Source organism: Ictidomys tridecemlineatus, chromosome 3 (assembly GCF_052094955.1).
Source record: "Ictidomys tridecemlineatus isolate mIctTri1 chromosome 3, mIctTri1.hap1, whole genome shotgun sequence".
Taxonomy (NCBI): Eukaryota; Metazoa; Chordata; class Mammalia; order Rodentia; family Sciuridae; genus Ictidomys; species Ictidomys tridecemlineatus.
This window is the reverse complement of record NC_135479.1, coordinates 33993814-34006246: the sequence shown is the minus strand read 5'-3', so window position 1 is coordinate 34006246 and position 12433 is coordinate 33993814. Positions and strand designations below refer to the sequence as shown.

At 32.1% G+C, this 12433-nt stretch overlaps 1 protein-coding gene across 3 annotated transcripts in view; it reads right to left on the bottom strand.

Moving 5' to 3' along the window:
- The window catches only part of Brip1 (BRCA1 interacting DNA helicase 1), a 136760-nt gene that overhangs the window by 96101 nt on the left and 28226 nt on the right, over window positions 1-12433 (bottom strand). For all 3 annotated transcript variants that reach the window (XM_078042361.1, XM_078042362.1, XM_078042363.1), the window contains exon 7: window positions 2687-2977. In XM_078042361.1, the coding sequence (XP_077898487.1) occupies window positions 2687-2977 (291 nt within the window). The remainder of the gene's footprint in view (window positions 1-2686; window positions 2978-12433) is intronic.

The following is a 12433-nucleotide window of genomic DNA, read 5'->3' as shown; positions in this document are numbered from 1 at the left end:
TGATTGATTAAAAAATAGCAGTGGGGTAAGTGTTAAAGAACTTGAGTTCTGGTTCCTCCTTTCTTGGTAATTACTTGTGCGACTGAACATACTTTAGGGCCCATTCTTCTCATGCGACTAAGCATCAAAAGAGTAGTGGAATCAGATTTTAAACATTCCTTTTGACTCAGTGACTATACCATCTCTGAGTTCCTTCCAGCTCTAAAATTCTGTGATTTGAGGATCCAGAGATACATGGAGATGTGCCAATTATCATTCATACCAAGTCTGGTATGAATGATACCATTTTAAAAATTGAATGTTCACCATTTCTAATTCCAATTGTCTTTCAGACAATTCCAAAGCTTATCTTTGTACAAAATGGTCACTAAGATACCTTGGAAATCTATGATTATGAACTGATAAGGCTACATTTTAATAAAAAACAGATATTCTATATCTAAGATATTATTTTATAATTCTCATTTCTGGTTCTAGTTAAAATCATTTTTTCTAATTGAAATAAAAATTAATCTTTAATAGACAAGTGCATAATTTTCCAGTATGAGGACACTTTAATAAAACAGTGAACAAAAACACATGCGCCTTCTGATCAAGCCAAAAAATCAGAAAGTTTATACTTCGAGGGCACTTAGAAAGAGCCCTGTGCAGGCTGATAGCAAAACCAGAAAAGCTCATCCATTTTAGCAGTGTAACACAACCCTAAGGGGAGTTTGTCAATTGAAGCGTTATCACACTTTAAACTCTTTTCACTCAAACTGTCAGTTATCTATTTATCATTTCGCTTTGGTGATTCAGCCATAGTAAATACAGACACCTATGGTGACTTTGTAATTGGCCCCCATTACAATACCAAATTACTCTGAGGGCTTGGGAACAAGAAAAAGAATGTTCACTATGCCTATGAGGTACCATTCTGAGGCAGAATTAGGTCAAGGCAAACTGTAAGCAGGTATTTTCAATTATTCATATCACTAATATTCAAAAACAAAATACTTGTTGAAGACAAACTAAAGGTCAACAAAAAACTCTAAACTTTTTATTTTTACATGTTTCAAACTTGAGTGAATATCCATCAAAAACAAAACCAGCACTACAGTATTCTAGAACATTATAAGACTTTATCTTGAAATTATAATCTTAAACTTTTTAATGACTTTTTCCAAGGTATTTTATAACACATGTATTTGTTCATAAAAGAATTTTCTCCGTAATGAGTTTAAAAAAATTTTTGAATAATAATGCTAATGAATTTTCTTGTATAGAATACATAGCCAAAAAAGTACTCAGGTCACTGAGAAATTCAACAGATCAGGTACCAATTACAGAAAGATGTCTACTTAACAATGAAGGTCATGAACAATGTTTTCTTTATTTATATTTTTTAACATTTGCCTTTTTAATATTTTCATCTCTCTTCTAAGAGAACTTTTTAAATATCTATAGTAAAAAGATGTCACAATTCCTTAGTTAGAAAGAATGTACATGGAAATAAATATAACTTTAGGATTTCAATAATGGTTTTAATCCAATAATTCTATATTTTCTTTCTGGCTCCAAATATGGCAGTGGAGTTCCTTACAACTAATATTTTATAATCTCACAATCTTTGAATATCTATTAAGGTATGTTTTGAATAGCTCTAAATAAATCAAATTCTCATTTGATTTAAAAAAAAAGCATTGGAGAAAGAAAAGCATAAGACAAAATAATTTACTCACACTATATAGTAGGCAGTGACCTACCATATCATATAGTGTGAGAGCTGTAGCTGATAGTCTTTGTGTAAATCAACTCCAATAAAATAGTAGTAAGAGACAAAACAATTTTCAAAATAAATTACAATATCATTGTTCATTTCATATACTGGTTCGATAATGATTTCTGAGTATAATTTCATTACTTACAACTTCAACTTTAGAGTAAATTAGTTATATTAGAACACAGACTCCCAAAATACTATTACCTCAAAGAATATTTTAAAATCATGTCTTTAATTACCCAATACTCTAATTTCCTGGAAAATTTCAAAAGCATTTATGAAATCTTCTAAGTCAATAGTCTAATATAATTTTTAAAATAGAAGTTTGTGCAAATTAGAATTAGGAAACAGGAATAATCACATTTTGCATTCAATTAAAATTCTTTTCTAAATTTTTTCTAAGAAATAGCCTAAATAAACATCTTCTCTTTAGGTTTTTTGACATGTAAAACATAATAATTAGATGTAAGTACAATAAATCATTTAGACTTTTTTATCTTTTCATCCACATATATTTTTGGTAGAGGAATTTAGAAATGATTAAGTCTGACTCCAATGGAAATTAATTTCACGGAATTAAATATATGCAAGCTTTAGAACCAAAATCTATAATTCTAAACTTAAAGAAAAGTTTCTTATGGTAAAACTATTTTTCAAAAAATATTAACACTGGGGCTAGAGTTGTGGTGGGGCATTTTCCTGACACATGTGAGGTACTAGGTTTGATCTTCAGTATTGCATAAAAAATAAACAAACAAAATAAAGGTATATGCCATCTTCAACTAAAAAACAAAAAATACTAGCAATTTAATTTGATTTGCATAAGTTATTTGATTATCACTAGAAAAGTACATATAAAATACATTAAGTAATTTGAATCTGTTCAGCCTTATTGTTTCTCTAAAACAAAATAATTTTACTCACATTTTTTCCATCCAGAAATTCCATGCACTTTTCTTTTCTGTTGAAGTTACCAATGACTTCAGGATGGACACAAGTATGATCCCTGCTGGAAAGAATGGTCATTGGCACCCATGAATATGCTGTCCTCCGGAGCTCTTTAGTAATCTGAGCGATCTGCTTGTGTGTGCGTGTCCCAAAATATATTTTGGGTCTCTTGAATTTCCCCCCTTGATCCTTCTTAATGGTATTTGAAGACTCTTGACTGTTTCCTTGTTTTGCAGAACAACAGCACTTAGAACACTGGCCAGGAGGCTGTAGTGAAGGAAAGAAATGGTAACGAATATCTGGACTACTATATAAAATGTTGTCAAGCCTCTCACGGAATCAGAACCAATAATGAATCACAATTGTTAAAAAGGAAATTTCAAGATATTACAATATCTAAAACTTGCCATTAAATAAACAATTACAAATTTCATTTCAAATTAGTCCTCTTTTCAAAAGTTTCTAACATATCACTCTAACTCTGTAATTCCAACTGTTTTAAGTATATTTTAACTCTTCTCTTTCATAAGTTATAAAAATTATATGACAATGAAGAAGATAATTTTAATTTTTGCTTAGGTTTCATATGAACTTGTGATTATAATTTAGAATTCATAGTTTTGCTCATAGCATAGCTCACTAAAATATTTTATATTACATCAATGTTTTTAAAAGCACTTTAAATATAGTTTACAAAAGAACAGAAATATCAAGTTAAATCTCAAGTACCACTAAAAAATGAGTAAATAAAATTCTTCTCCAGCAAAGGTATTAAATAAATGCAAAATACTAACATTTAACAATAAAAGCAGTTTGCTTATGTGAAAAAGTATACCTGAAAATCCAATTACCTGTCAAAGAATGCAAATCCATCAGTAAAAATTATTATATAGAGTATTATAGGGCAAAGCTCTTCCTGGACAATTTCACTTATAATTCAGTTTCATCAGGGAAATAGTTATGTAAATGTCTCCTAAAATACACCACATATAACAAGGAATAAAGTCTAATATTTACCTGATATTTATCTCATTTCCAAATTGTAGAAAAAGTTTAATGCTATATATTAGAATTATTGGGTTCTTAATAACTCCTTCCTTTAAAGCCTCAATTATCACACCAAAGGAAAATACTGTGAAAATGGCCACTGATAGGGGAAAAAAAGGCAAACAGTACACTACCTTTAAAAAAAAAAAAAAATTTTGTACTGGAAAGTTTTCATTTAGTAGAACAAACACTCTACTTACTGAAGTTCTTAGGGTTTTTTTTTATTTTTTAATTGTAATCAGTAAGAGTAGTCTTCATGAACAAATACTAAGTCATAGTATGTTACACCACAATACTGGGGATCAAGCTGTCTTTTAGCCTCAACTCAGTGGAAAAGCAAGTTCAAGTTACTCTCAGTCTCACTCAACCTTGTCCGCCATTAAATATTACAATACATGATAGAATGGATGTAAATGTGACCCTTCTGGAGCTGTCACTCACTGGGATAAAAGGTTCACTGATGTGCCAAATAAACAGTCAGTCAAAGCAGATAAAGTTACAGCCATGCTGGAATTGTTACACTGCCTTCTTAGGTTGCTAGTAAAGCAGATTTCATTACAGAGTGCTGCCACATTAAATAGCCAGTTCCAAATATCCTGCCTTCTATATTGAATAATTACTTATTCACTGAAAGGATAAAAAGAAGAGTTATGAATGGGGCTCTTGTCAACAGTGAAGCAGGAAACAGCTGACGTGTGGTTTATGTTACATATGTTGCAATATCCAACAACTTAGAGAAAACGGAATGCAAATCATATCATATTTTCAGTGAATTCTTTTGTGGTCTTTGCAATGAGCACATTAATTAATTAATATATTAAACAATTAAGGTTAACTCCAGGTAGAGAATTAGTTTACTTTTTCATACCTTCAATCTTTTTTTATTCAGTTTTACTATTTTTCTTCCTTGTGATACTGTTAAATTCACTTCAATATTAAAATACTAGGGCCTAATACATCAATAATTTTGTGCTATATGGATACATTATCCTCAGGCATCTAAGAAATCCAATAAGATGGTTGCTTCTCAGGGCTCAGAAAACCTACTTTTGATGTAACACTTTACAACATTAACTCCACTTAGTTTACCACCTACACCTTTTAATTCTGACCAAATATTCAGACAATATAGAAAAAAACTAAACCAACTCCCCATCACTAATAGTTTAGATATAACTAACAATTCTTCATAAACATTCTTTTGCATAACTTTTTTCTATTAAAAAGGGATGTTTCCAGAAGCAGTGGCGCATACCTATAATCCCAGCACCTTGGGAGGCTGAGACAGAAGTATCACAGGTTCAAAACCAGCCTCAGCAAAAGTAAGGTGCTAAGCAACTCAGAATCTGTCTCTAAATAAAATACAAAAAAAGGGATGGAGACGTGGCTCAGTGGTAGAGTGCCTCTGAGTTCAAACCCCGGTACAAAAAAAAGGGATGTAACTACATATTTTTATAACTTTCTACTTTGTATTCAAACTTTTAAATTTTTAAAATGGTGAATTTGCTAATGAATACTATGCTTATCCTAAAATGTCATGCTAATAGCTGTACCAACAAAAATAAAAGATGGTGAATAAGTTTCAGAAAACTTTTACCACTAGTGGGGCTTTATTTAGGTACATCAAATTGATTTTTTTAACCCATAATTCAGAAAAATTTAAACCATGCTTAATTTTATACTGAATAGGTATTTGTTTGGTTTTTAAGTTGTAAAGTGATCTGAAGTCATTGTACCATTTATGAATTTGAGGTAGAGTCCTTAAAAAATGGTAGTTAGGCAAGTAGAGTATAAGATGGAAATTTAAAAAGAAAGCTGATTCTTACTGTTTGCAATATTAAAGAGGAATTATTTCTTCAGAAATGATCTTCTATTAAAATTTCCATCTACATGATTTGAAGAAGCTGAGGATGTAGCTTAGCAGTAACAGAGCACTGGCTTACCACGTGCAAGGCCCTGGGATTGATTCCCAGCACTGAAAACAACTTATTTAGCTAATTAAAAATAAAAGAGTTGGTATAATCTTATTTGCAAATGGAAAAACTGAATGTGGCAGTCAAAAAGAGGCTTCAACATTTATATAATAACAAAGATAATTACTTATATCAAAATTAGCAACTTTCAATGCTGTAAGAAAACAAGAGATAGGATCTTGATGATGGCAACAAGAGATCAGACTATGCCCCTTTCTCTGAAACCCTTTGACCTAGGAAGCTTGAAACAATGAGACGACTAAAATTAAACAATTTTATACCTCTCACTAAGTAGCTCTCCTGCTAACAAATAATCAGGTCTATCTTTCAGAAGAATGTTTTCTCCTTTTCCTTTCACTCCTTAAATTTTAAAATTAGGAAACTGGATAATAAATTTAAAAGCATTCACTCTCATCCAAAATATCTGAAGGTCAAAAGGTAAAACACATAGGCGGGCCCACACCTGTGAATTCTAAGACATAAAAGTGATTATGATAAGTGGCAGAATCAAACTCTTTAAGAGATGGCTTCTTTTCCACAGCTAAAAATTGTCCAGAGTCTTCTTACTTCAACAAAAGGCAAGAAAACCTAACATAAGTAACAATAAAAATGTCAACATTTAAAAAGAAATACAAGTTACATGTGTGACCATGACAGCTGCAGTGTTTCCATACTCAGAAGTCAATCATTCAGAAATATTTTTTAAGTTTACAATAGCCAAAAAGGTTCTTAGAAAGTCAGCAACCAAGGACTTTTAGAAAATTTTCCATGTATTTAATAATTTCCATTTCTTCTCTTGCCCTATTACATAAAGACATTCTACATTCTTTTAAAGGGTGAATGATTAGAAGATTTGATCTTGAATGAATGGCCAACTGCTGAATCCTTGTCACCATTCCTTTCACAAAGTTATAATTGGAAAAATAGTAAGATATAACAATGTCAATTTCTAAAGTTTCCTAATGCGTTTCTAAACTTTCCCCTGTCCTCCCAAAAAGCAGTATACCTAAATACTTGAAAAACTAAAGTAAGCATAGTGATTAATATTTTTAGAAAAGGAAAATGATAAGGAATAGAAACTAAGTTCATTGCCAAAGAAGTTATTGTGTTAATCTGTACATTGGGGAGTCTCTAAAAGGCCAATATGAATTGAGTTCAAAAAGCAGGCACAAAAGGGTATAGTTAATATAAAAAATAAATATATAGAGATGGGGTTGTGGCTCAGTGGTAGAGCACTTGCCTACCATGTCTGAGGCACTGGGATCAATTCTCAGCACCATGTATAAATAAATGAACAAAATAAAGGTCCATCAACAACTAAAAACAATTTTTTAAAATAAGTATATAAAGAAGTATAAAGGGGGACTGGGGTTGTGGCTCAGCAGTAGAGTGCTCACATAGCACGTGCAAGATGCTGGGTTGGATCTCAGCACCACATAAAAATAAATAAAATAAAGGTATTGTGTCCAACAATAACTAAAAAATATTTTTAAAAGAAAGAAAGAAGTAAAAAGGAAGAGACTTTAAAAAAATGATTTGTACAAAACAAAGGGAAAACTAAGTCAATAAAACAGTAACATTTTTCTATAAACTTCTATGTACATGTTTGTCCTTCCAGCCATACTGCAAAGTCCTTAAGGACAGAAACTTTATATCTTATATCTCTTTATTAAACTCATTCATTGAGCATGGTGTTCTCTACATAACTATAACTTAAATTTTTTAATTGGTAAACTATTACTAAATGTCTAAACCAACTACTACACTCATAGACATTTTTTAAAAAAACTAATAGATGTGGGGCTGGGGTTGTAGCTCAATGGTAGAGCACTCACCCCACATGTGGAAGGCACTGGTTTCAATCCTCAGCACCACATAAAAATAAAATAAAGGTATTGTGTCCATCTACAACCAAAAACATATTTTAAAAAAGAAACTGATAGACGTTTAAATGGTGTTCTAATTCGAAGTACTCTAAGTGTCAAAAAACAAATTCAAAATCAAAAGCTTCTTTTTGAAATAACAATTTATTATTTTTCAAAGCCAAAAAGAAAACTCCATTTATAACAACATTTGAACCACTGTAGCTGACAAACATATATGGTGATATGTTGGTTATTAATGATAATTACTATTATTGGGGCTGTCCATGTACTAAGCACTTTATGTATACTATGTCATTTCAATAATCCATTCATTCAGGAAACAATAGAATCCCTGATATATCAAGCCAAATAGAAGACAATAATAAGGGTCACCTCATCTCACTGACATGAAGAGTTTCTCTCGTTAATTGTCTACAAAGTATAGTTTGGGAAGTTTATTAATACTGGTTTCAGTCATGAATTAAGGAATTATTTGAAGTTAGTTCTAAGTGCATTACTTTCTGAATGCAATTATAAATATCCCTAAGGGCAAACTATAAACTTCGATTCATAAAAACTATTTAACTTAATATTTTTTGATGTTTAAATCAAATATTTTCTAACAAGATCCATACTATGTTCCACAAGGGAAAACAAAAACTTTCAACTCAGACTCTTCAGAGCATGAATCAGCAAACCTTTTTCGTAAAGGTACAGACAATAAACATTTTTGGCTTTTGAGCTACATGGTCACTGTTCTTATATAGGTAATATATTTATTGTCCAAATGTAGGAAAGGGTTTCTTTTTCTTTTCTTTTTTTTTTTGGGGGGGGTGGAGTGGGGTGGGGGGTAAGGGGATAGGGTGGAGTGAATTGAACCAGGAATTAAACTCAGCAGCATTCAACCACTGAGCCACATTCCCAGCCCTTTTTTGTATTTTATTTAGACACATGGTCTCCCTGAGTTGCTTGGGCTCACTAAGTTGCTGAGGCTTGTTTGAACACATGATCCCCGGTCTCAGCCTCCCAAACTGTTGGGATTACAGGTGTGTGCCACCACACCCACCAGGAAAGGATTTCTTAAGACAATAAACCAATAAGCCAAAAGCTTATATAAGCTACTGAAAATACAACCTCATTAAAACATAAAGCTTCTCTTTAAAAACATATCCTTACCAAAGAGAGAGAGAGAGAGAGAGAGAGAGAGAGAGAGAGAGAGAGAAAGGTATCTTCTTTCAAAAAAAAAATGATGAAAAGAAGGCAGACTGAGAGAAGGTATTTGTAATGCACATAAACAACTGAGGATCAGTATCTATAACATACAAAGAATTCCAACAAATCTGTTTTTAAAAGACAAACCTAACAGATAACTAAGAACAAGCAGATTACAAAAGACAAATGTTGAAAGGTAAACAAACACCTAAAAAGATGTGTAACCTAATGTTAAACCTCATCAATTAAGAAAATGCTAATTGAAACAATAATTTTCATTTCATATCTGATGTTGGAAAGACATGAAACAACTCTCACATACTGCTATATAAACTGGCATATCCAGTTTGAAGAAAAAAATTGATGATGTAGTGAAATCAATGATACATTTACCCTTTGACCCAGCATAACACTATCAAGTGCACATGCTAGAGACACATGCACATTAAAACAGATTAAGAGAATATTAATTATCCCATTGTTTTAATAGTGAGATAAACATGCTAAATGTATCTACAAAAGAATGGACAAATAAATTGTATGAGTTTCATCAATGGAAAACTACATGTATATAAAAAACATGAGCAAGAATTATATGCATCAACATAAAATTACAATGTTGGGCAGGGTGAGTATGACTTGAATTTAATTCTCCCATAAAGTTCCAAATAAATTGATGATAGGAATAAAAGTATAAAAACCTTCAAAAAGACAATCTGGAATCACCACTATGGTAGATAATCCTTGGAGCTAATAACTGTACTTCAAAAATGCTAGAAGTGCTGCAAAAGAACATAATATGGCAAACACATTCTGGTTTCTCCTCAGATGCTTAAAAGCCCAGCAGACAGCTTTCATATTAACCCCTCCTCACCCAAAGTGTTCAATCCATTAGGAAACAGGTTCTTAAATCAGGGTCCATGGATTGTTACAGAGGGTTTGAGATCATCCAGAAACCATGACACAATTTTGTGTGCATTTCTAGAAAGTGAATTCATAACTATTATCAGATGCTCAAAGCAGATTGTGACTGATCTGGTAAGGGTATTTATTCCAGAATTTATGTCTGATTTTATAATGAGAATCAAATGGAAACAGCATTTTCTTTACAACTATGTTGGCTAAGATACCTTCTTTCTTGTGAAAGAATAAACAAAGTGATAGTCAAAGAAGATAATTTCGTAAAGATTCATACACTGTTTTTAAACACATTTCTATTTTGTGCTTGTTAATTACCTAATATTAACATAAGGCTAAAATACTTGGATTATTCACTAATATATATTTCTAACTCTTTTTCACAGATCAAAAAAGTAGTCTAAAGAATTCTTCAAGTTGCTACAAAACATAATTTGTACTGAAGCTGAAATTTATAATCTTTGCTTTAACAGGATCATTTTTATCTACTTTTTAACTAAACAAAATATTACCCTTTTTTCTTTTGGAAAGTCATGCACAGAAAGAGCTACTGGTAAAAGGCCAAAGAACACTGAATTATACAATCTTTGAGGCAAAAAAAGGTTTACTGTTAACTTTATCAATCTTTTGCAGTTGTCCAAGCCATCAAAACAGGTACTGAATGCCCGTTGTGCAAAATCTCACATAAGCACACACACTCTAGCAAGATAGCAAAAGTGACATAACTATACCTTTTCAACTATTCTTTTTTCAAAAAATTCAAACGGCAGTAGTACTCTATTGCCAGTTTCATGATTAGACTGCACAAAGCAGCTGTTTATCCACTCACAGCAACCAGCAGGTGAACCTGATTCAATATTTATCACAGGCTTTCACAGATCACTGCTAACCAAGCAAACGTTTTAATTAAGCTGGAACTTGCTTCAAAGAGCTCATTCAAGATGTCAATCAGCAGGTAAGGGATCAGATACAGTGTCAGGTGAGAGTGTGTAATACAAATCCACAACTTTCTTCATCCCATCGCTGTAAATTAGCCTGCTCTAAAGTTCAGACTCTGATTGTAACAGACTGCCAGTCTCCTGGAATGTGTAACTGAAGTCACTCATATTCTATTGTGAAGGTTGTAAGCAATATGTTAAACTGCAATGGGCTAGCACATTAAGACAGATCCTTTTCACGGTTGTTTTTTGATACCATAAGTGTTTGTTACCCTACTCTCCACTTACTGTTTACTTTCTTGCCTAGTGTAAATGGGAATTCCTTAACACAGTTACTGTAGTTTCTGAAAAGCCCATGTTTCAGTAGAATTAATCAAGAAAGATCCAAAGTGGGATAATTTTTATCTAAATTTATATTAGAACAATTTTATGCAATAAGAATTCTCAGTTTAACAAATATATCATAAAGATGAAGAAGCAATAATACAGCAAAAATTCTCCTGATCTAACAGCACTTTACAGACACGATTATAGCAAGAAATCTTAAAAGTAGTGATGAATCACACTAAGTTCATGATAAATACCTTGGGTGTTGAAAAAAAAGATGGCAGAGCACTGGTAATCCCAACTACTCCTGAGAATAAGGCAGGAGGACCACAAATTTGAGGCCAGCCTGGGTGACTTAGTAAGACCTTGTCTCCCAAAAAAAAAAGTTTTTTACAGAGCTGAAGATATAGCTCGGAGGTTAAGTACCCCTAGATCCCAATGCCCAGTACAGTATAAAAGAAAAATAGAAGGAAAAATGAAGACCCCAAGGAGAAAAGGAGGATGGGAAGGCAAGAAATGCTCTTCTTTACAGAGAAATCCTGGCTAAAGATTGTAAATGGAATGATACATTTCTTTAAAAATAAATAAATAATTCACCATTTCAGTTCTCATATAAAAACTGATTCAGGCAAGCTACAAAAAATAGATACTAAAATCACTGTGTGAAAAGTTGTTGGGGAAAAGAATATTCACATGTCTCAAAGTGTCACCCCAGAGATTACACATTAATTATCAAAGGAAAACGTACCTTTACAAAGGAAAGACCTGGTTATTACCACTTTAGCCTAGCAGCCAAATTTAGCATGAATAGTAATAAGACAAATTGGTATCATATGCCTCTTGATGTAAGATAAAAAACATCTATGTTCCCAGCTTGGTTATTAAATCAAAGCAACCAGGTTTGGGGTTGTAGATCAGAGGTAGAGCACTTCCCTTATATACAAGAGATCCTGGGTTCAATCCCCAGAACTACAATAAATAAAAACCAAACATGGATCAGAAAGAACCTGGAAAAAGAGAAACTGGTAAAAAGACCCATATGTATTATTTAGTTGGTGAAAATTAATCCAACTGTATACTTGTCATATGTGCACTTGTATATATTTCAAAAAGGCTTGTTGAAAATCCTGGGGATTATAGGTGATTTTTATTTTCTTCTTTATAGTATTTTGATATTTTTCAAATGTTCTCAATGAATTTGTTAAATGAGAAAACGATACTATTCATTCAAGTTATTTTCCACATATTGACAAAATTCTATTAACAAAACTTATACAAAATAGTTTTGCTTTTTTCATACGCATTGCAAATTAGATGTTGTCATGAACATACAAGCTCCTAACCCAGTGTCACCCAGTGGAATTTTCTCCAGTGATGGGATGTTCAATATCTGCATTATTTACTATACTTGCCATTAGCCACATGGGGCCATTGAGCACTTGA